Source organism: Schistocerca gregaria, chromosome 4, assembly GCF_023897955.1.
Source record: "Schistocerca gregaria isolate iqSchGreg1 chromosome 4, iqSchGreg1.2, whole genome shotgun sequence".
NCBI classification, from domain to species: Eukaryota; Metazoa; Arthropoda; class Insecta; order Orthoptera; family Acrididae; genus Schistocerca; species Schistocerca gregaria.
Genome location: NC_064923.1, coordinates 576,614,807 through 576,640,033, shown reverse-complemented (window position 1 = coordinate 576,640,033; position 25,227 = coordinate 576,614,807). Strand labels below are relative to the sequence as shown.

The 25,227-nt window shown below is 43.1% G+C and overlaps 1 protein-coding gene across 1 annotated transcript in view; it reads left to right on the top strand.

Moving 5' to 3' along the window:
- The window catches only part of LOC126365968 (probable cytochrome P450 301a1, mitochondrial), a 223,719-nt gene that overhangs the window by 183,955 nt on the left and 14,537 nt on the right, over positions 1-25,227 (top strand). The window contains exon 11 of the mRNA XM_050008765.1: positions 12,568-12,783. Within this exon, the coding sequence (XP_049864722.1) occupies positions 12,568-12,783 (216 nt within the window). The remainder of the gene's footprint in view (positions 1-12,567; positions 12,784-25,227) is intronic.

The following is a 25,227-nucleotide window of genomic DNA, read 5'->3' as shown; positions in this document are numbered from 1 at the left end:
AAAGACAGAACGGTCCTAGGGATATTTCTGGGCACACTTTTGCGATGTCCTCGTTGAGAAGCAGCCACCAACTTGATCTACTTAGTGGTCGTTAAGTGTCAATATTTCCTGCTGATTATGCTGTATGGATGCTGACATTGCAACAAAGGTGTAATTTTGGGTTTTAGGATTTTCTAGGACTTGACATATAAATGTTCAAGACGTTGTAGACGATAGCATTGTTGGGGACTGGGAAGTGTAAGTTATGTCGCAGTACAATCTTTAGTGTGATATCCTTAGGTTAGTTAGGTTTAAGTAGTTCTAAGTTCTAGGGGACTGATGACCATAGACGGTAAGTCCCATAGTGCTCAGAGCCATTTGAACCATTACAATGTTTAGTAATCAAGCATAGTTGCCTTTAGTAAACAACCATACTTTGTGAGAGAGTTATCTGTCAACAAGAGATGTTCAGCACAGTGTTTTATATGTTAGACGATGCTTTTTGCTGATGAGCTTTATATTTTTGATAGAGCGTGAAGGCATATCAACATTAAAGTATGTAAGAGATTCACAAGATTTTAATGGTTGTCAGTATGTACGTAATCCAACTAATGACTTTTGCTGTCTTACATAACTTGATAATAAGATACTGAAGTTAGGAAAATGTTTCAGTAAATAGATCACACGTTTTCAACCGCTGGTGAATACTATTCAAGTACTGATTCGTTATGCAGCTGTACTGCGATGATTTCTAAAATCATCAGAGGAAGTGTAAACAAAACGATTATTCACTTTGGTGCGTAGAACGTATGAGACTGGCGATGTACCATAAGATTTTCAGAAAAAACGTCATCCATAAAATTCCTAAATTAACAACAGCCGATAACAGGGAGAATTATCGCTCACTGAGCTTAACCGGTAATTCATCCATATTGCTGAGAAGAATAATATTCAGAAAAATGGAAAAGATAATTGACCGTCTCTTAGATGACAATCACTTCGGCTTTAGGAAAGGTAAAGGCACCAGAGAAACAGTCCTGGAGGTGCGGTTGATAAGGAAAGCAAGACTGAAGAAAAATCAAACGTTCATAGGACTTGTCAACCTGGAAAAAGCATTCGACAATGTAAAATGGTACAAGATGTTCGAAATTCGGAGAAAAATAGGGGTAAGCTATAGTGAGACACGGGTAATACAGGATATGTACAAGAGCAAAGGAGGAGTAATAAGAGTATACGACCAAGAACGAAGTGCACGGGTTAAAAAGGGTATAAGACAAGGATGTAGTCTTTCACCCCTACTGTTTAATCTGTACGTCGAAGAAGGAATGACGGAAATAAAACAAAGGCTCAAAAAGGCGAAAAGATATGTGGTTTAAATGTCTCTGAACGCTATGGTACTTAACATCTCAGGTCATCAGTCCCCTAGAACTTAGAACTACTTAAACCTAACTAACCTAAGGACATCACACACATCCATGCCCGAAGCAGGATTCGAACTTGCGACCGTCCCGGTAGCGCGGTTCCAGACTGAAGTGCCTAGAACCGCTCAGCCACCAGCGGCCGGCGAAAGGATATGTGTTAAGATTCACTTATGACATTGTTACCCTCAGTAAAAGTGAAGAAAAGTTACAGGATCTGTACAGGTTATGGATCGACAGTAAATCGAAGAAAGACGAGAGAAAAGAGGAGTACCTGAAATTAGAACAACTAGAAACTTAGCATCATATTTGGTGATCACAAAGTATACGAAGGTGAAGTCTGCTAGCAAGGCAGAAAGATAATGTGTGACGGATGACGCAAGGGGGACATAAAAAGCAGACTAGCACTGGCAAAAAGGACATTCCTGGTCAACAGAAGTCTACTACTGTCAAACATAGGCCTAAATTTGAGGAAGGAATTTCAGAGTATGTTCATTTGGAGCACAGCGTTGTATGGTAGTGAGACAGGGACTGCGGGAAACCGGAAAAGAAGATGTGAGATGTGGTGCTATAGAAGATTGTTCAACATTAGTTGGACTGATACGATAAGGAATGAGGAGGTTCTCCACAGAATTGGTGAAGAAAGGAATACACAGAAAACACTGACAAGAATAATTAACAGGATGACAGGAGATGTTCAAAATGGCTCTAAGCACTATGGGACTTAACATCTGAGGTCAGCAGTCCCCTAGATTTAGAACTATTTAAACCTGACTAACCTAAGGACCTCACACACTTCCAAGCCCGAGGCAGGATTCGAACCTGCGACCGCAGCAGTCCCGCGGTTCCGGACTGCAGCGCCTATAACCGCACCGGCACCGCGGCCGGCCATGGTGACATGTACCATATGTCTTGTAGCAAACTGACCCCGTGATACAGTCACGTAAGAGCTAACATATGGTGATGCTGGATGTACGTGATGTACCGTAGTGGCACCAGATTCCTCTTAATCACTACCTGCTGTGCTGTGAAGTCAAACACGATGGTGCCTCACACCATGACGCTAGAAGTAACATCGCCTTGCAGCTGCAAAACATAGGAAGAATGGAATATGTCTCCAGGTGATCGTCATTCTCACCAACGATGGTCACCCGGGGTCACCCTCTGCCAGGAATTTAGGTGTGATTTTCAGAGTAACCATCCAAATGTAGCGAAAAACCGGAATTCATGTGCCGCCATTCATCAGCTGTCCATGATACCCGGTCACGACAAACTGTACAAAAGTCTGCTGAGATATAAACCATCGGAGGAAACTGAATAGGTCGTAAGTTTCCTACATCATATACATTGAAATAACCTATGGTAACATCTGGAAATTACGTCTCTTCTTGACGTCGCTATGACATAATTCACCTAACTACTTCATGTGAAAGTACCACAGAGACTACTACAATGAAGTGCCAAAGAAACTGGTAAAGGCAGGCGGATTCAAATACAGGAGATGTGTAAACAGGCAGGATACGGCGTGGCGGTCGGTAACGCCTATCTAAGAGATCAAGTGTCTGTCGCAGTCGTCAGAAGGGGTTACTGCTGCTACAATGGTAGGTTACCGAGATTTTAATCAGTTTAAACATGGTGTTATAGTCGGCGCACGAGAGATGGGACACCGCATCTCCGAGGTAACTATGAACTGGGGATTTTCCCGAACGACCGTTTCGTGAGTTTTCCCGTGAATATCAAGAATTCAGTAAAACTTTAAATCTTCGACATCGCTGAGGCCGGAAAAAGATCCTGCAAGAACGGTACCAACGACGACTGAAGAGACTCGTTCAACGCTACAGAACTGCAACCCCTCCGATAACTGCTGCAGATTTCAATGCTGGGCCATCAACAAGTGTCAGCGTGCAAACCATTCAACGAAACATCATCGATACCGGTTTTCGGAGACGAAGGTCCACTGGTGTACCCTTGATGACTGCTTTACGCTTCTCCTGGGTCCGTCAACACCATCATTGGACTGTTTATGACTGTAAACATGTAGCCTGGTCAAACGAGTACCGTTTCAAATTATATCGAGAGAATGAACGTGTACGGGTATGGAGACAACCTCATGAGTCCATGGACTCTGTATATCAGCAGGGGAATGTTCAAGCTGGTGGAGGCTGTGGAATGGTGTAGGGTGTGTGCAGGTGGAGCGATATGGGACGCCTGATACGGCTCTGACAGGTGGCACGTACGTAAGCATCCTGTGTGATTACCTGCATCCATTCATGTCCACTGTGCGTTCCGACGTACTTGGGCAATTCCAGCAGAACAATGCGATACCCCACACGTCGGTAATTGCTACATAGTGCTTCCAGGAACACTCGTCTGAGTTTAAACACGTCTGCTGGCCACCAAACTCCCCATTATGAAGCATTATTGAGCATATCTCAGATACTTTGCAAAGAGCTGTTCAAAAAGAGATCTCCATCCACTCGTACTCTTGCGGATTTATGGGCAGCCCTGCAGGATTCATGGTGTCATTTCCCTCGAGCACTACTTCAGACATTAGTCGAGTCCACGCCACGTCGTATTGCAGCACTTCTGCGTGCTCGCGGGGCCCTACACGACATTAGGCAGATCTACCACGTTTTTCTTTCTCTTCAGTGTAGTATTACTGTTAAATAATGTCAGTGACGACGGAGGAAGTCGTTGGAATCCTGCATATTCAAATCTGACGAGGAATGAAAGCCGTGAAACATTTATCCAACAACACAATCTTCAATCGGCTCAAGTATTCGATCTTTTACGGTCTGGAAAAGATTTACATATACAAGCCTGCTTTGCAGTAACACCTCTTTGGCACAGGGCTCATGGAAACACTTCTATACTAGTTCTGTACCATTCCATCAGCACATGGTGAAATGAATACATAAATGTTTCCATGCGAGCGGCAATGAAAAACGCCTGTGTTTCTGATTGCCACTCCAGTTCGCGTATCACTGTAACACGGCCGTTGAGGCCGGCTGGGGAGACGTCGGCGAGCGAGTGGTCAGCGGCAGATCGCTCCCCGTGGACGTGTCAGTCTCAGCGGTGACTGTTACGTGACGTCATGAGCGTTCACTCCATTCCAGCACACGGCTTTAACACCACGCTTTATCCATGTTTTTGTCGATTACACGCAAATGTAAATTAGTACGGCAAAGTACAGTACGGCAATTAAAGAGATGTTGAGACGAATCAGCCAAGACACTGACAAGATTCATACGAATTTTACATCAAAAGATATTAAAGAAACAAATCTCCAAAGTGCAAGTTACTAAATAATTTAAAACTTTTGAACCAGTGCACGTACAGAGTACAGCGAGTGCTCATTTTAAAATTCTCACCTACACTCAACAACTGACATACTTGTATAATTTGCAACATTAGTATTTGATTCGTAAAACGCCAATTTTATTCATTTTTTGCCAATAATCAATTGAAACAAATAATACAAGGCAGGTACACAAATAGCAAGGCAGTGTATGACAACGTGTGTCGCTATACACACTTCAACACGGTTAGCGTATGATATTTGTTATTATTATGATATGTTGTCTTTGTTTATGAATAATTTTTGCATACTTTTGCCCAAATTTGTTTAACCTATGTATATACATAAATCCTGATTAGTGAATCAGAAAGAGCGCTTCAAATTCATATGGAATGTGGTGTGTTATTGAGAACTGTAATGTTATTTAGTGGCACAAATATACAACACTCTTTTCACACTCTACAAAGAGAATTGTAAAGCATTAAAACATTAATTCTCAGCTAAATATTGCTGCTACAAATTTGTGTAATGTATGACTTTTGATGAAAATTTGAGTGTGCATGTAATGGTACAAACAGAATTAAGATTGCTCTTCTTTGTAAAATATTATACAAAGAAATGGTGGTCAATGGAAAGCAGTCACGTGACGTAGCTTTGGGAATTTCACACCGAAAGTATTTAAGCGGAGCTGACATAAAGCTCCAGGTCAGAGTTCTGTGCGCCTTTGCCGACGCCGGACGTGTATTGCTCGACGCGACACTTTGGTGACAGTTTCTGCGCGTGAGTGCAAAGGGAACATAGGATCCGGACTTACGATATTTTCAGTGTGGAACACAGTAGTGACTTGTGTTTTTCACGTGTTGTGTCTTTTGGTGACTGTTTTTGTAAGCAAACGGCACTTTGCTGCAAAAATCGTAGCTGTGGGAGTCTGTTTCCATTCGAGTGCCGCCACACCTAGCCGCCGAAACGCTACTGTGGGGCTCTTTATTTTTACGGATTCTGAACTGTGTTTTGGGATGTCAACGGGACTTAATTTCTGACACGATCAGGTTGTACTCTTATTTTCACCACATTTAGGTGACTGATTCTGAAGCAGTGCCACTGCACTTTAACTGTGTTGAAACCAGTCTAGCCTTTGAATATTTTGTGTCATTCGACACTAATTCGCACTAATGTCAAGTGAACTTTAAACCCTTGGGATTAGGCCGTGTTTTAGATATTTGATCAATTTGCTAAATTTCAGTCGATGTTCTTCAGCATTCAACAACTTCAGTTAAAATTTGTAGCTTTTGGCGGCCAAACTGATACATAAAATGGCACCTAACTGTTGGGAAGATACCACCAGGCAACCTTATTCAGTTATGAATAAAAGCTTGTCCATTTTAAGAAAGTTAATACACGCCTTCGATTCGGCATTCCACTTCTGCTTCTTAGAGTGCACTCTGTTTAACATTTGTACTCGTCGGTCAGCAGCCACAAGAGTATTTCCTTCATGCACTTTAATAGGAATGGTAGTAGATCATCCCCGAGCTAGACAACGAGAGCCAGCCCCATTCCAGAGACCGTCGCAGTTGTGAGGTCCTCCGAGATTTTTAAGCATTTGCATCCCAATTCCCATTCCGCCGACCGTCCCAACTCTCTACCCTATTTAAAATTAATACAAAACGTGCTATCCTTTATTGAACTTTTCCTACGTTCTCCATTACTCCTATCTCGTAAGTATCCTAAACCGCACAGCAACAGCCTGCCGGTGTGGCCGAGCGGTTCTAGGCACTTCAGTCTGGAACCGCGCGGCCGCTACGTCGCAGGTTCGAATCCTGCCTCGGGCATAGATGTGTGTGATGTCCTTAGGTTAGTTAGTATTCAGTAGTTCTAAGTTCTAGGGGACTGGTAACCTCAGATGTTAAGTCTCATAGTGCTCAGAGCCAATATAACCATTTTGAACCGCACAGAAACATTCTGGCATAGGACAAACAATTGAAATATAGGCAATGTACTTAAAGGATTTGGTGCATCTTGTAAGTGATCAGCCAATAAAACGCCTTCCCCACATCGTCTTTTTTGTGATGGAAACGAAGTAAGTTGTTCGTAATGGTAATCCCTAGATATTTATTTGAATCTACGACCTTTAAAACTGTAGTATATATCGTGTTACTGAAATTTGGCGGAATTATTTTAGTATGTTACTCACGTAGAAACGAAGACTTTATTTTATTATTTAGGAGCAATAGCTACTTTTTACACCATGCAGCTATCTTCTCTAAGTCACTTGGAAATTCGTTTTGATCGTCTGATGACTTTTCAAGTCGATAACCAATGGCATCATCCACAGACAAAGTAAAAGGCCTGCAGAGAATTTCTCCTAAACCGTTTATGTAGACTATTAACAGCAGATGGCCGGTAATGCTCCACTGAAGAACCCCAAATATCGTTTATCACTAGACGACCTAATATCAATCAGAACGAACTGTGTCGTTTCTAAAAGGAAATCACGTATCCATTCGCGACGCCGGACGATATTAATAGGTCCGCAATTTGATTAAAGGCCGCCAGAGAGGAAGAGTGTCAAACTACTTCTGGAAATCTACACTAATGGAATCAACTTGAGATCTCCTTTCGGTAGTACTCATTAATTTGTGTGAATAAAGACATGTGTTGCCCTAATCCACTCTGGTTATTTGCCATTGGATCGCTTTCTTCAAGCTACAGTCTCATCATCATCATCATCATTTAAGACTGATTATGCCTTTCAGCGTTCAGTCTGGAGCATAGTCCCCCTTATAAAATTCCTCCATGATCCCCTATTCAGTGCTTACATTGGTGCCGCTTCTGATGTTAAACCTATTACTTCAAAATCACTCTTGACCGAATCCAGGTACCTTCTCCTTGGTCTGCCCCGACTCCTCCTACCCTCTACTGCTGAACCCATGAGTCTCTTGGGTAACCTTACTTCTTCCATGCGTGTAACATGACCCCACCATCGCCTAACATGACCACCCCATCGCCTGTTCGCTCTTAAATTTTAGCCCTATAGAGTTCATTCCGAGTTTTTTTTTTATTTCCTCATTGTGGACACCCTCCTGCCATTGTTCCCATCTACTAGTACCTGCAATCAACCTAGCTACTTTTATATCCGTAACCTCAACCTTATTGATAAGGTAACCTGAATCCACCCAGCTTTCGCTCATATGCAACAAAGTTGGTCGAAAAATTGAACGTTGCACAGATAACTTAGTCTTGGTACTGACTTCCTTCTTGCAGAAGAGAGTAGATCGTAGCTGAGCGCTCACTGCATTAGCTTTGCTACACCTCGCTTCCAGTTCTTTCACTATGTTGCCATCCTGTGAGAATATGCATCCTAAGTACTTGAATCCGTCCACCTGTTCTAACTTTGTTCCTCCTATTTGGCACTCAATCCGTTTACATCTCTTTCCCACTAACATTACTTTCGTTTTGGAGATGCTAATCTTCATACCATAGACCTCACATTTCTGATCTAGCTCTGAAATATTACTTTGCAAACTTTCAATCGAATCTGCCATCACAACTAAGTCATCCGCATATGGAAGACTGCTTATTTTGTGTTCACATATCTTAATTTCACCCAGCCAGTCTATTGTTTTCAACATATGATCCATAAATAATATGAACAACAGTGGAGGCAGGTTGCAGACTTGACTTTCCCCTGAAACTACTCTGAACCATGAACTCAATTTATCGTCAACTCTAACTGCTGCCTGACTATCGATGTAAAGACCTTTAATTGCATGCAAAAGTTTGCCTGGTATTCCATAATCTCGTAGAACACACAATAACTTCCCCCTAGGAACCCGGTCATATGCCTTTTCTAGCTCTATAAAGCATAGATACAATTCCCTGTTCCACTCATAACACTTCCCCATTATTTGCCGTAAGCTAAAGATCTGGTCCTGACAACCTCTAAGAGGCCTAAACCCACACTGATTTTCATCCAATTTGTCCTCAACTAATACTCACACTTTCCTTTCAACAATACCTGAGAAGATTTTACCCACAACGCCGATTAAAGAGATACCTCTGTAGTTGTTACAATCTTTTCTGTTTCCATGTTTAAAGATTGGTGTGATTACTGCTTTTGCCCAGTCTGATGGAACCTGTCCCAACTCCCAGGCCACTTCAATTATCCTGTGTAGCCATTTAAGAGCCTGACATTCCACTGTATTTGATGAGTTCCGACTTAATTTCATCCACCCCAGCCACTTTATTGCACTGCAATCTATTGACCATTCTCTCCACTTCTTCAAATGTTATCCTATTTCCATCATCATTCCTATCCCATTGTACATCGAAATCTGAAACATTACCGAGCGTATTGTCACCTACATTGATCAACTATTCAAAATATTCCCTTCATCTGCCCAAGGCATCAACAGGACTCACCACCAATTTTCCTGACCCGTCCAAAATACTAGGAAATAACAAGTATTTTGGACAGGTCAGGAAAACTGCTGGTGAATCCTGTTGATGTCTTGGATAGATGGAGGGAATATTTTGAAGAGTTCCTCAATGTAGGTGAAAATACGATCAGTAATGTTTCAGTCTAGGACAAAATAAAAAAAAATACGCACCACGAAGGAATTACTCAAATACGACGAAAATCGATAGATTTGATGTACTGTAGAGATAAACAAATGATTAGAGCTTCAGAAAAATTGGATGATTTCTTAAAGAAAAAGAGCTTCACAAGTTAATCAACTTTACAACACACTGTTCTAATTTTGGCCCTTACGCAAGCAATCGTCGTCTTGACACCGAATCCCGAGCTAGTTGGAGTGCCATGCTGCATATGAAAACTAAAGGGGTCCTAGTATGAAATGAATGGGCACCCTAGATCCTCAGTCCTTGGATTGTATGGCGGGTGACAGTCAAGCTCGAATCCCACTGCCGCCCGGGGGCTTTCCAGACGCGTTTTCGCTGGTTATCGGTCCTCATTTCGAAGTGGATTCATCACTGAAGACAATTCTACTCCATTCAATGACATTCTATGTCGCATGTGATCGAGAACAGTGCAAAGGTGTTTGATGGTGTACAGAGGTCAATGGTGATTCCCACAAGGGGAGCCGTGGGCTCAGCCGTCTTCCTAGGAGCCGCTGCGGTCACTAAAGCACCAGTTACACGCCGAATCGATGATAATCATGAATCCAGGACTCTGAGTGTCTCTCTGACGATTGATCACTCTTCACGTTTTGTTGTCGCTGTAGATAAAAAAAATGTTTCAAATGGCTCTGACCACTATGGGACTTAACATCGGAGGTCATCAGTTCCTTAGAACTTAGAACTACTTAAGCCTAACTAACCTAAGCACATGACGCACATCCATGCCCGAAGCAGGATTCGAACCTGCGACCGTAGCGGCCGCGCAGATCCAGACTGTAGCAATTTAGATTGACCGCTTCCTTCTTAACGCTGTGTTGGGCCATGGTTCACTCATTTCTGCCAACAGCGTCAGATCATGGCATTGCTCGTATTCAAATGTCGAGAGATTCGCCGATTACTCCAACCGGCTTCTTTAAGTTTAAATGCTGACATCCGCGTATATTGTTCACCCACCTGTCTTCGAGCCATAGTGACTATCCATCTGAGTACATGCATGCGTTCACTCCGTCTTCGGCCACACGTGGCCAATCGGGACCATCCGAGCGCCGTGTCATCCTCAGTGCAGGATGTGGATAGGAGGAGCGTGGGGTCAGCACACCGCTCTCCCGGTCATTATGATGGTATTCTTGACCGAAGCCGCTTCTATTCGGTCGAGTAGCCCCTCAGTTGGCATCACGCGGCTGAGTGCACCCCGAAAACTGGCAACATCGCATGGCGACACGGATGGTCACCCATCGAAGTGCCAACCACGACCGACAGCGCTTAACTTCGGTGATCTCACAGGAACCGGTGTATCCACTGAGGAAAGGCCGTTGCATCCATCTGAGTACACGGAATAATATTCGCAAAGACTTTATGTCCTGGTCTCTACATGTCCCTATACTTACCAGATAAACGGTGAAACGGTGCTTTAGCGTTACGCATTCACCCATCGGCCGCCAAAGTTCACAATTTTGCATTTTCCGTCAATATTTAAATGAGGAACAGTTTGTAACCTTAGACTGTATTTTGTACTGTAGGAACACAGTATATGTTCAAAATCTTACTAAAAATAAGTATTAATGATGTGAGTGCATAATTCAGTGAATTACTTTTATTTCCTTTCTTTGTGTATTGATGTGAACTGTGTAAATTTTCAGTCTATTGAGTGCAGATCATTAGACATGATTGCTAAAACTGGTATTACACTACTGGCCATTAAAATTGCTACACCACGGAGGTGACATGCTACAGACGCGAAATTTTACCACCAGAAAGAAGATGCTATGATATGCAAATGATTAGCTTTTCAGAGCATTCACACAAGGTTGGCGCCGGTGGCGACATCTACAACGCGCTGCCATGAGGAAAGTTACCAACCGATTTCTCATACACAAACAGCAGTTGCCCGAAATGCCTGGTGAAACGTTGTTGTGATGCCTCGTGTAAGGAGGAGAAATGTGTACCATCACGTTTCCGACTTTTGATAAAGGTCGGATTGTAGCCTATTGCAATTGCGGTTTATCGTATCGCAACATTGTTGCTCTCGTTGGTCGATATCTAATGACTGTTATCAGAATATGGAATCGGTGGGTTGAGGAGGGTAATACGGAACGCCGTGCTCGATCTCAACGGCCTCATATCACTAGCAGTCGAGATGACAGGCACCTTATCCCCATGACTGTAACGGATCGTGGAGCCACGTCTCGGTCCCTGAGTCAAGAGATCGGGACGTTTGCAAGTCAACAACCATCCGCACGAACAGTTCGACGACGTTTGCAGCAGCATGGACTATCAGCTCGGAGACCATGGCTGCGGTTACCGTTGACGCTGCATCACAGCATGAGCGCCTGCGATGGTGTACTCAACGACGAACCTAGGTGCACGAAAGGCAAAACGTCACTTTTTCGGATGAATCCAGGTTATGTTTACAGCATCGTGATGGTTGCTTCCGTGTTTGCCGACATCGCGGTGAACGCACATTGGAAGCGTGTATTCGTCATCGCCATACTGGCGTATCACCCGGCGTGATGGTATGAGGTGCCATTGGTTACGCGTCTCGGTCACCTCTTGTTCGCATTGACGGCACTTTGAACAGTAGACGTTACATTTCAGATGTGTTACGACCCGTGGCTCTACCCTTCATTCGATCCCTGCGAAACCCTACATTTCAGCAGGATAATGCACTACCGCATGTTGCAGGTCCTGTACGGGCCTTTCTGGATACAGAAAATGTTCGACTGCTGCCCTGGCCAGCACATTCTCCAGATCTCTCACCAACTGAAAATGTCTGGCAGTGGTAGCCGAGCAACTGTCTCGTCACCAGTCACCAGTCACTACTCTTGATAAACTGTGGTGTCGTATTGAAGCTGCATGGGCAACAGTACCTGTACACGCCATCCAAGCTCTGTTTGACTCAATGCCCAGGCGTATGAAGGCCGTTATTACGGCCAGAGGTGGTTGTTCTGGGTACTGATTTCTCAGGATCTATGCACCGAAATTGCGTGAAAATGTAATCACATGTCAGTTCTAGTATAATATATTTGTCCAATGAATACCCGTTTACAATCTGCATTTCATCTTGGTGTGGCAATTATAATGGCCAGTAGTGTATTTGCATTTTTTCATCAGGATACTCTGAAAGGAGACGATTTGCACAAAGGCAATGTCGGCCATCCCGGGGAATGGTCCGGTAACGAGTACCGCGATACGGCAGCGCCTCTGAGATTGTACTGCGCTGTGCTCGTATGCCGACAGGTGGACCTGATGATGGGCCACGCGCGGTTGTCGCTGTCGGAGCAGTACTTCCCCCAGGCGGACCAGTTCCGCCCCGAGCGCTGGCTGAAGGGCCCGGACGGCCGGTCGGAGGCGCAGGACGCGCATCCCTTCGCCTCGATGCCCTTCGGCTTCGGCCCCAGGATGTGCATCGGCAGGCGCTTCGCAGAGCTCGAGGTCTACACGCTGGTGGCCAGGGTACGTATCTCTACCAGCGTAGCAGCTGGCGCTGTCTGTCGTGGACTACGTTCACTGTTAGATTGTCACGAGCCTCCGGTGTAACATGGAAAAAGTCTACCGGTGGCTGATTTTCAGTAGACTTTACCGGTGTATCATAAAAACAGACAATGTGTCAGTGAAGTGTCAAACCAAGTCCGTAGTTAAAGTTTCATCCACAAGATTTACATCTACATTCCATGCTCTACATACTACTGTAAAGTGCATGGCGAAGGTTACGTCCGATTGTGACAGTTATGAGGCGTTTTTCCCGTTCCATTCATGCATGGAGCGGGAACAATGACTATTAAAATACCTCTGTGTTTGCTCCAATTAATCTAATCTTGTCCTCACGATTCCTCTTGGAGCGATATGTAGAGATTATAACATATTCCTAGTGTTACCGTTTAAAGCCGATTCTTGAACCTTCGTAAGTACTGGTTCTCGGAATAATCAACTTTTTCTTCAAGACACTGCTATTTCGGTTCTTTAAAACCTCTGTGACACTCCCCCATGCGTCAAACAAACCTGTGACCCGCCTTGCCCTTTCCTGTATACGCTAAATACCCCCGGTAAGTCGTATTTGGTAAAGGTCCAAATACTTGAAAAATATTCTAGGATGAGTGGCACAAGTTATTTGTAAGCAACCTCCCCCTGTAAACTGGTTGTATTTCCGTAGTGTTCTGACAACAAATCGAAGTGTACCACCTGATTTACTCTCAGCTGAGTCTATATTATCGTTCCATTTCACGATCCTAAAAAGTGTTTCTCCCGGGTATTTTTATGACTTTACCGAAGTGTTCTGATCTCTAGTAAAACTAGCTCAATTCCTGGCTGAAAATAGAATCTGCAGACTTGGCAGTTCCAAGAGTCTAGGCATTCGTTCTTGCCTAATGAGGCTTGCCTTCGTAAAATCGAAATAGGCTAGGAAAAATGTTTACTTTTTACTTGCTAGAGGATATGATCAGTATGATAAACATTGCGAAGAGGAATAAACCTAAATTCACAGTTGTTTCAAGGTTCAGAACTTTGTTAGCACAAAAACTTTGGATAACTCCAGACTAACAAGAAAGGTAACACACAAGGAGAGCCTGTCAATTGGTATCATATGCTGACTGATGTTTGAAAAAGGCTTGGTTAAACGACTAAGTTCCCAGAAGTAATCAACTAACTTTGTGGTACCTGTCGGGATATTATTCTGGAGAAAAAGGGGTGGGAAGGCACCTGCAGACACGATGGAACAAATATCAACATGCAGTAGTGACAATTGTAAAATTATTATAGACTTTAGAAGCACTGCCCGCCTTGTTTTTTTTTTCTCTTTTTTTTTTTACAGCTGGTAAACAGTGTATGAAACGTCCCCTTTGAAAAATTATACAAGACTGTGCTTAAATTGACATACAGTATTTTTTAGCGCAACGCAATCTGACTTTCAAGAATTCCTACAAAAGAATGGCTCTGACTAACATTAACCTATACGTTTCACAAATCACTTACCTCACAAAAATCTTGGTTACTCGAACTACTGCAATACAGCGAGCGCCGCTACTGCCAGCTAAATAAAAGATTCAAACTACGGAAGGCACTAACTACTGATAGGGATAGTTAGCAGATGAAAGATTTTAATAATGAACAAACAATATATTCACCTTATTAGTCATAATATATATATAGCAGTTCATGACATCCATTCTTACAAATTTCAAAACTTCGCCATCTCTCTCCCCACATCCACCACTGCTGGCGGCTCACCTCCAACTGCGCAACGCTCTGCGCTGTTCTCATCCAGCTGCCGCTGCCCAACACTACAATGTCAGACAACAATGCAAACTAGACACAGACTGCGCACAGCACAGGCAGTGATTTTTCGTAGAGAGCGCTGTGTGGCGTTACCAATATAAAAACCTAAACAGCCTACTTACAAGTGAAACAGTGACAGTGGCTTAACAGTGATGAAAATGAGGAAAAAGAAAACTTGTAGGTGGTTGCAGATTACAAACTGTGGAACAAAACAGTCACTGTAGTATTACAACACATCAGAAAAACCACACAATATCGTAAAATGATGAGAAATAAAAACCCACTGAAGATGCTGCAACTACAGTTAAAATGTTTGAGTTAAAAACAAAATTGTGTTTATCTAAAGGCAGACCCTATCCAAAAACAAACGTATCTGAGAGCACCACTTCGACGAAAACCGAGCACTTTGAAGGTCTGTAAGTTAACATAGTGAGAAAAAGATTTGTATATCTTATCGTATGATATTCATAACAAATCTTATGTCAAATAATTTAGTGTAAATTCCATGGACTCGAATCTCAACTTGCTGAAGAACTTGATAATTTTAACAGTTTTTTAACCACATCTGATTCACTAAAGCATGAACTACAGAGTAACACCGTTTTCAACTAAGTAATACACCTTCAGTTCTGTCTTAGAGTCTTTCAATGCGCAAATTGCTGTAAAACGCTGATTTGGAGTTAAATATGAGAACATTTCCTCTAGTATCACCTTCATCACAGAATCAGCTTAATGGTCTATAGATCCAAAATACGGCCTTGTTAGATGTAACTTACAACACCCTTCTCGTAATAAATGTATTGTAAAATACTTGTTAGATGTAAGAGAGGGTCTGATCTTCATAATTTACCAGGGTAGACAAACAGTAATTGAAGAGAAGCTGTGCTATCATGCAGGAGCCATTATGTGGGGGTACTAACAAAAGTGGAGCTGTAAGTGCACAGTGGCTGCGTAGCACAGTTGTCTTAGAGTCACAGATCACCAAAATGTAAGGGTGATCAAAAACGGCCTGAGAAGCTTGTAAAGGTGTTTCAGGGCAGGCTGTGCTGAAAAATAATTGCCAAGAAAAAAATTCGATACCTTGCGTCGTTTCCGAGTTAATTAGTATAGACGTTAGCCAGTCAGGCCTTTGACGCGCAAATCCAAGAGGAACACCAGGAACGGTGGCGCTAAAAGTGGTCTTCGTTTGGGTTTCCTAAAACCGACCGAGAGAACGAAACAAAAATTGTACATGAGACCGTAGTAAGGATCGAAATCAATCCAAAGACTGAGTAGTCTCGTGTGCTATCATCCACGCTATGAGAGCAACTGACACTAATTGTATTTGAGATGCCCCTTGAGCCAGCGCACGCAAAGGCCTGATTGGCTAACTTAGATGCTAATTAACTCGGAAACGCCACAACGTATCAAATTTTTTTCTTCACAAATCTTTCCCAGTATAACTTACTCTAAAACACCACCACAAAGTTCTCCGACTGTTTCTGACCATTCTGTATAATGAACTCTTGTCTAGCACTGATTTAGCAGCAGTATTTAAGCACCGGATGGCAGTACTCATACGTACGACTCAACAACGAATTTCAATTAAAATCTACAGACTCTTAGCTTCGTTGAAAGTTGCTTTCAAGTTTTCCACACGAGCATTCAAGATTCAACTCAGAAGAGTACCCTTGATATTCTATGTGGCTACGAGGTAAGTGCAGTTCCATTTTGGTCAAAATTAGATGCGTAGTTCAGCTAATGAAGTCTGATATTCGACTCTCCACTAGATTTTCAAAACGCATATTGTACAGTTAAGCTTTTATATGTCAAGAGTCTCTGAATGTTCTGGTTTTCCAACTGTGCCGAGGTACATTCAGGGCACTCACACTTACATTGAGATTAATCAAACCGTGATTACACAAGAGCCAATTCGAAGCGTTTTTGCTCCCTCTCAGAAAATCTGTATTCGATCGAAGCGGAGCTACTACTGAGGATATTGACCTGTCCACTGAACAAGTTCGCTGACTAGACATCTACTCTAGTTTTGATGTAGTTATCGCCCGTTGGCACTAGTCGGTCAGTCAGCAGCCACCGACCAAAACAGAGCAACCGATTTTGTGACACTTTACGAGTGCCTAAAGAGGAGAGGATAATATAGTGTCATCTGTGTGCTTTGGAAGATTAGTTCTTGAATTTCTGCGGTTTAATTTGATATCCAGTAGAAACAGTTATCCCGTTTTCGTTTGTGTCGTTGAGTAGCCGACTTTGTGACATTTTACAAGTACCTAACCATTAGCAAATTATTTAGTGTCAACAGAGTGCTTTGGTAGTTTAGTTTTGGAATTTCTACGTGTTAATCTGTTTTGTTAGACACAGTTCTTGCGTTTTCGTCAGAATCTACAGTAGCGTTTCGTAGCGCATGTCGATAGTCCTTTGTTTGTCTGTGTAGTGTAGTCTTCAGTTTGGACAGGCACTGTGATTGCTGCGAACGGAGGCGAGCTCAGTTAATGACACTTCGCTTTCGGATGCATGCAGTGTCAGCTATGGTTACACAACCTGAGGCTGTAGTGGATGGGCATCACTGTTTAGGGCCGATGGCCATCCCATTCACAGCTAGCATTAAGCTTACCCCTCACTCGTGAAATACTTCCCAGGTGGGGGCGGGGCAATATGTATGACAAACAGTTCTGGGTGCTATCTGTGGGTGACAATGTCCCTCAGACGCAAGGAGTCGCTTGTTCTGTTTCTGGGGAAACCTCTCAGCCTCCAAGATCTGGGAAATCACAAAGGGTGGGATTATTGGTAATTGAGATGTCCCATATCAGGCACGTGTGAGGCCCTAAAGAACATGGCTGACAAGGAGATGAAGAAAGTCATTGTGCATTTGTTGTACGTGCCGGATAAAGCCATTCCAGACGTGGAAAGGATGTTTCTGGATGCCATGAAAAGCGCAGGATGCAGCCAGCTGCCGCTGGTGGCTCGTGTCGCTTTCGACCAGAAGGGATTCACTCCAGTCTCGAGCGGCTGCTAGAAGTGGTAAAGTCTGACAGTATTGTTTGCGACATGATAACACAACTCACAATTTGCAGCATAGTTGACAGGACCGATTGTGGGTCTCTGATACAGAGCTGAGTGGAGTGTCTGAATCAGAGGCTCAGACGGTTCTGCGACCATGCAGGCCGCAGGTTCCTCGACTTCTGCAATGGGATGGTGGGGTTTTGGGTTCCTCTAAATTGGTCAGGAGCCCATTATATGCAGGAGGCGGCTGCATGTGTAGCGGATGCTGTGGGGCGTGGACTGAGCGGGTTTTTAGGTTAGAGGGTCTCGGGGAAATGGCTGCAGGTCGACCACAGCAAGCACCTAGGTCTAGGAACCATCTGTAAAAGTGTTGTGAACTGTCGTAGTTGTATTGGGAAAATACCGAAGGAAATTTTGAAATTTGTGGTAAGGTATTATGGGACCAAACTGCTGAGGTCAACGGATCCTAAGCTTACACACTATTTGGACGACACACACACACACACATGCCCGATGGAGGACTCGAACCTCCGACGGGGGGAGCCGCGTGCACCGTGGCAAGACGCACCAGACGGAATGGTTACCCCGCGCGGCAAAGTACCGAGGTTCTAGGCCATAATAGAAGGCACTGATGCTCAAATCCTTATAGAGACTGAAAGCTGGCAGAAGCTGGAGATACGATCAGACGAAATTTTTGCGAACGACCTATCGGAGTTAAGAAAGGATAGGCTAAACACAGTTGGTAATAGCGTGTTTTTTGCCGTCAGAAGTAGTTTACCTTGTTGCGAAATTGAAGTAGATAGTTCCTGTTACTTGGTATGGGTAGAGGTCATTCTTGGCCACCAGAATAATACAATAATTGGATCCTTTTACCGACCTCCCAAAGCGGATGATACAATCGCTGAAAAGTTCTAATTTCAAACAAATACCCGACTCTTATAATTATAGTTGGTGATGACTTTAATTTACCCTCGGCATGTCCGCGAAAATACTTGCTTAAATCCGGAGGTATGCTTACAACACCATCCGAAATTGTGCTAAGCGCATTATCTGGAAATTGTTTCGAGGAGTTAGTTCATGAGTCCATGCGAATAGTAAACGGTTGGGAAAACAAGCTTGACCTCTTAGCAACAAATAAACCTCAGCTACTAACGAGCATCAAAACGGGTGCAGCGGTTAGTGAATATAGGGTTGTCGTAACGATATTCAATAATGTAAACCCAAAATGCAACACAAATAAACGAACAATATATCTATTGAAATTATCTTATAAAAATTCCATTAACGCCTTCCTGAGAGACCATCTCCACTCCTCCCATATCAACAATGTAAGTGTATACATGATGTGGCTTAAATTCAAATAAATAATATCAACAGAAATTGAGAGATGTAATACAAATAAATTAACAAACAACGGAGTTGATCCTCATCGGCACACAAAACAGCTCATAACACTGTAGCAGACACTACGAAAAAAGCAGACCAAATTTAACAAATGCAGAACTCCCAAGATAGGTGATCTCTTACAGACGCTCGGAACTTAGTGCCGACGTCATTGTGAGATGCTTGTAATAGTTACCAAAGCGAAACTTTGTCTCGGTATCTGTCAGAAAGTCAAAAGATATTCTGGTCGTCTGTAAAGTATGCTGTCGACAAGGAACAATCAATGCCTTCTCTACGCGATAGCAATGGAAATACTACCGGTGACAGTGCTGCAAATGCAGAGCTATTAAACACAGCCTTCTGAAATTCCTTCACCAAAGAAGACGAAGAAAATATTCCAGAATTACAATCGAGAGCAACTGCCAGCACGATTAACTTATAGGATATCCTCGCAGTAGTGAAGCAACTTAAATTACTCAACAAAAACAGTCTTCCGGTCCCGTATACCAATTAGATTCCTTTCAGTGTATACTGATAAATAGCTCCATATTTAACAATCATATATAACTGCTGGTTCGAAGAAAGAACCGTGTGCGAAGACTGGGAAGTTGCATAGATCACACCAGTATTCAAGAAAGGCAATAGAAACAATCCACTCAATTACAGGCCCATATTGTTAACATCGATATACAGCAGGAGTTTGAAACCTATGTTGTGTTCGAACATTACTTTGAAGAGAACAGTCTATTGACACACAGCCAACACGGATTTAGAAAACATCGTTCTTGTGAAACAGAACTAGTTCTTTATTCACACGAAATGTTGAGAGCTATCGAATTTCAAATTGATTCCGTATTTCTAGACTTACAGAAGGCTGTTCACACCATACCACACAAGCGGCTTGTAGTGGAATTGCGTGCTTATGAATTAACGTCTCAGTTAGGTGACTGGACTCATGATTTCCTGTCAGATAGGTCACCGTTCGTAGTAACTGACGGAAGGTCATCGAGTAAAACAGAAGTGATTTCTGGCGTTCCCCAAGGTAGTGTCATAGGCCCTCTGTTGTTCCTTTCTGTATAACCGATTTAGGAGACAATCTGAGGAGCACTCTAGGTTGTTTGCAGATGACGGTGTCGTTTATTGTCTAGTAAAGTGATTAGAAGATCAAAACCAATTGCAAAACGTTTTAGATAACATAAATGTGTGGTACAAAAAATTGAGCTGAATACCAACGAAAGCAATGGTTTTTTTTAATTGTTATCGAGAAACAGGGGAGAAAGTGTCACGGACACGATACAGGATTTGGTGTGGACTTCATATGCATTTCTCGTTGCGGCAGTATCTTCTCACGAACTTTCAGTCACCAACTCACTCCTCCGAATGCAAAAAATATTTTGTTGAGGCCGACCTACATAGGGAGCAACGACCATCGTAAGGAAATAAGGGAAATCAGAGCTCGCGAGGAAAGGTATGGAGCTTCGCTTCTTTTTTGCGCGCGCTGATCTAGAGTGGAATAAAAATGAACTGTTGTAAAAGTAGTTCGATGAATCCCCTGCCAGGCACGTAAGTGTGATTTGCAGTGTAGCCATGTAGACGTAGATGTAGAAATAAAGAGGATGGTAAAGTTACGAGCACGGATAAATCAGTAGTAAATCCGCCGGAACTCCTTTTTAACTAACAAATCTCGGACAAAATGGTTGGAACGACGATGGTAATTGGATTCATGGATAGCAGTAAATCCTAGAGATATGGAATCCACAACTGGGACAAAAACTGTTGCGCTACCCATTCGATCTTAATCTCGAAAAATATGAGTGCTCCAGAGGCTGACAAAGGAGTTCTTCATCAATAGGTAGATATTTACTAGGCTCCAGCATAATGCTGCGGTCTTCCCGTTATCCAGATACCTTGCGAGAGGTACCGTTGGTTGTAGCACTGTGGCATATTTTGCTAAACGTTTTTATTGTAACATTTTTCCTCAGAGCTACACCTCTGAACAATGGTAGGCTGGGATACACACCCGAGGGTGCATTGGAAGCGATCTACCTAAGAAGAAACTATAGTGTTTATAAAGGACAGAATGTCCAGAAACTAACCAACTGCTGAAAATGCTTCGTCCCCGTTGCTTAACTTCGCCCACCGACTTGAGCTTCGCAATTGTTGGTTTAGAACACGTATACTACTTCTATGACTCGAGTCCCGGTCTGGTACACAGTCCTAATCTGCCAGGAAATACCAGCGCACATTCCGCTGCAGATTGAAAATCAGTTCTGGAAATGAGTCGTGTAGGAAAATAAATACTTCTTTCCCAACGTCTTAACTTATAAAAACTTCACGGAACAGCCCCCTCCACATCCAGTACTGCACAGACGGTGCACATGGAACCGGCCACGCAGCTGCGAGAATGTGCATAACAAACCATTGCTCACTGCTGTCCACCCCAGTTGGTGGGAAGTAGTCACAGACGCGTTTCCTACTGGGGATAAAAATTTGGAGATTTGCATAGCGATGATGCCAAATTGTATATATATCACATAGTGGCATCCTTACGCCACCGTTTTACTGGTACCTAGCAATACAAGTTCTAGAATGCGACCCAGTCAGCTCCAAACATAATACCTGCACATAAATGCTTAGGCATTGTATTTATTACCCATAACAACTGGACACGCCGAGGCAGAGGATTACAGATACTGCATGCCTGATTAGCACTGGAACCTGCAAACTCGACTTGATTACAGATACAAGATACCATATCAGAACTTTTTAATACATACCTTTTAATATTAGAAGAAGAGGATGTTCTTAGCTGAGTTTAGATCACTGTAGGTTATGGATCATTAGCAATTTTGTTACCATTTATTTTTATTTTTATCTTATTTTTCCTATGATTTGTCATTTTTTTCTAATAATTAATTCAGTTTACTGTGCCCGATGCACTACATTTCCTTTGTTTTCCTGGGAGGAATTGGCTCTAAATTTTAACAGGTTTCACATTCAAAGGAACGAGGCTCATCAGCTTACACATAAAGTAAGACTTCTTCTTTTGCATTCGAAATAGTCAAGAAATAAGCATAATTCAATACATCTTTTCGAGCAAAATATTGAAGAGCGCGATTTCGGCGATTGTAAGATGGTATAAAAGAGGGGGGAAAGTCAAATCGAAAAGAGAGTTTCCTTCTAAAGACAAGTTTCCGGGTTCGAGACCCACTCCGGCACAGAGATTTAACGTGATTGAAAGTTTCAACACAGTACACACGCCGCTGCAGAGTTAAATAGTAAGCATGAGAATCTTGCATACCATCCACTAGTCACTTATGAACTTGTGACGGCCCTGCTTCACTGTTCTCCTTTTTTACTGATATCAAAAGGAAGCCTCAGAGACCAGGCTATGTACGTATTAAAAACATTTGTATATTGGGCCAGCTTTTAAATGATTATTCATTTAATATACCGAAAGTTCGAAGATTACTTTGAATCCAGCAAGCAAACTATGCTCCACTGCAAAACTAGGCTACACAAATGTCTTCTAAATTTTATACAATACAGCACAGTAGAACATGTTGCTTTATCGTCACAACCTAAACTAGACTTTTGTTTAACAAGGAATAATATAAAAGCGGTGTCCGTATGCCGAACTACCCATCAGTTTTGACACTTCTTCGAACAGTAATCAGTTGCAGGTACTTTCTCGGAAAACTCGACCTGTTGTCCTGCCGTTGTACCTAATTACGTGGCACGACTAGGGAGGACGTAGTGAAGTCTGCTTGTCGTTTGGTTTCAGGCCTGGTTGAAGCATTCTGGAGTCCTCGGCCATAGTTTTCAAACAGCGGTCGCTGGAAGGTCGCCGTCTGAACCCTGGCCCGAGCCAAGTGGCTGTGAGACGCTTTGAAGGGCACGTGAAATGTATATTGAGGCGTCAGCAGTACCTTTTTTCTGTCACCCTACAACAAACGTTCACAACACATTTCGTACTTTTATTACGATAAGAACTGAGTAGTTTACTATTGTATGCTGAGTGGCTGGGACCAAATTTCCACTTAGTGTAAAGAAAGGCAGTTCTCATTAAATGTAATGTAGTACACACAACAAAAAGAAATATTTCGATAATATTACAAGATTAGTGGAGTACGTCATATCATTTGTACGTTACACTACTATTCAGATACTATATTAAGAAACGAAAACATAGAATTTACAATGTCTGTCAAAAAGTGAATCATCCGCAAGTGTTGGAGCAAACGAAACAAAACTTCACCGATTATAAAATATAGTCAAATACAAAAATAGCTTGGGAGTACGAGCCTACTTATCACTATGACGTTACGCCCTCTCTAGCTTCGATGCATCCACTGGTTCGTTTGGAAAATGTATCACTAAACTACTGTGTACCCCCTGAGCTAAGCTGACCCACCGGTCCTTGACCGGTTCTGGAACGAAGGTAACTTCCAAAGTGGTCCAAAACACAGGCTAGTAGGGACACATCTGGATAACTAGCAAGGAGAATACCTCAGTATCACACAAACAGTTCATAGAAACGTGCCATGTGTGGAAGAGCACTGTCAGCTTCCAAAATGGCATTACTGTGTCGTCACATAATAGGTACCACACGAGGACAGAGGATGGCTGTGACACACTGTGTGCCATCCGTGTTCCCTCGATTAGTATCAGCCGTGAACTGAGGTAATACCCACTGGCTTCCTCACAGTGATATCAGGAGCAACACCGCTGCGCCTCTCCAAAACACTTTAAGAATGGAACCTGTCCCTACGTCACCGCCGTGTTCGCTGACGATGTTGATCTAGAGTAGAGCACAGCCGCAGTTCACCGCCGAACACAATGAGACTCCATTCATCAGCAGCCCAGGATTCGCAGCCATGGAAAGGGTGTCAAGGGGCAAGGGGCCCGATGCCTGCCCTGGCTCTCAGGGAAAGGAAAAGAAAAAGTGAAGTATTCAGGTGTTTTTCTTTCAACAAAATAATTTAAAATTCGGTATTAGGCATGTTTTTAACAGGGTCAGAATAGAAACTTCTTTATGGCTACGTACTAGTCGCAATTTGTCTTCCAGAATATTTAAAGCCACTTCGTACCCACTCCTCTCGCTATGCCCTTCCCCTCCCCTCTACAAACCATCGTATCAAGGCTCTTGGATGAGAGGTATCAGTGCACTCCCACTTTCAATATGGGGTCATGCTGCTTAATGATCTTACTAAAGATGATCTTTATTATTTGGTTTCTATATTTGATATGATCTGACTCCATTCATATGATGAACGGGTTGGCAGTAGTTAACGCTCTTGGTTGTGTGCTCTAGTGAATGAATAGCGGTAAGCTTGACCTGCATTCAGAGTTAGACGGTTCTGAGTTAACTGACTGCAGTAAAAGCGTACGGCGGCTGAGGGCTGAGGAGGCTGTTTTTTCTGCAGAACCTGGGTGAAAACGTTTGCGGGCTGCCAAGTCCCTCGGCCTCATTGTGCAGACACATTGGGTGGCGCCGGTCGGTGGGCAGCCGCTTCCAGGTAGGCTGACTAGTGCCGAGGAGTCGCTGGAGCTACGAGCAGAGCATTGATAACTGGCAATAACGCAAGGGTGGGCCCTTGTCAGGTAGGAAGCCGATGAGACAGCTATGAGTTTCTGCGAATTTCCATGGGACAGGGAGTGGTGCCCAGGCGTCCACACTCTGCTACGAAAGATATTTGTGAAGGCACGAGACTTTCAGCGAGTTTATGGCCATTCTTTGCCAAGTCCGAAGCGGATGCAACAGAGGAGATAAATATATTTTATGGAGGGCTTTGGTTCCATACAGGTCATACTTTTAGTAAAGTGTGCGAAACAGGCCACAAAGCTGAATCTTTTTTTCCTTTCTCGCAATTAATTTTAAAGTTTTTTGGTTAGTCAAATCTGTGAATGCAGAACAAGGAGCGGTCTCTCAGTTTTGAATGCTGTGCTCTAGCTCGTGATTGGCTTGTCTAATGTGGGAGTAGTCTAATCATGTAAATGTGCTACGCGATCAAGCTGGCGAGGAAAGCTCAGAGAAAAAGGAGAACACTGTCTCGTACTGGTGCTTCGCTTGTAAATAATAGCAGGTCTGTACCTCAACCTGTCGACTCGTGTCCTTAGGGCTCAATACAGTCACCATCTGAGCCGTCAGAGATACTGCCTCTAGCATCACGAACACAACGAGTGATACATGGGTGAACTTATTTGTTTTGAGCGGCCGTCTAAACGTTTGACATATTCCGT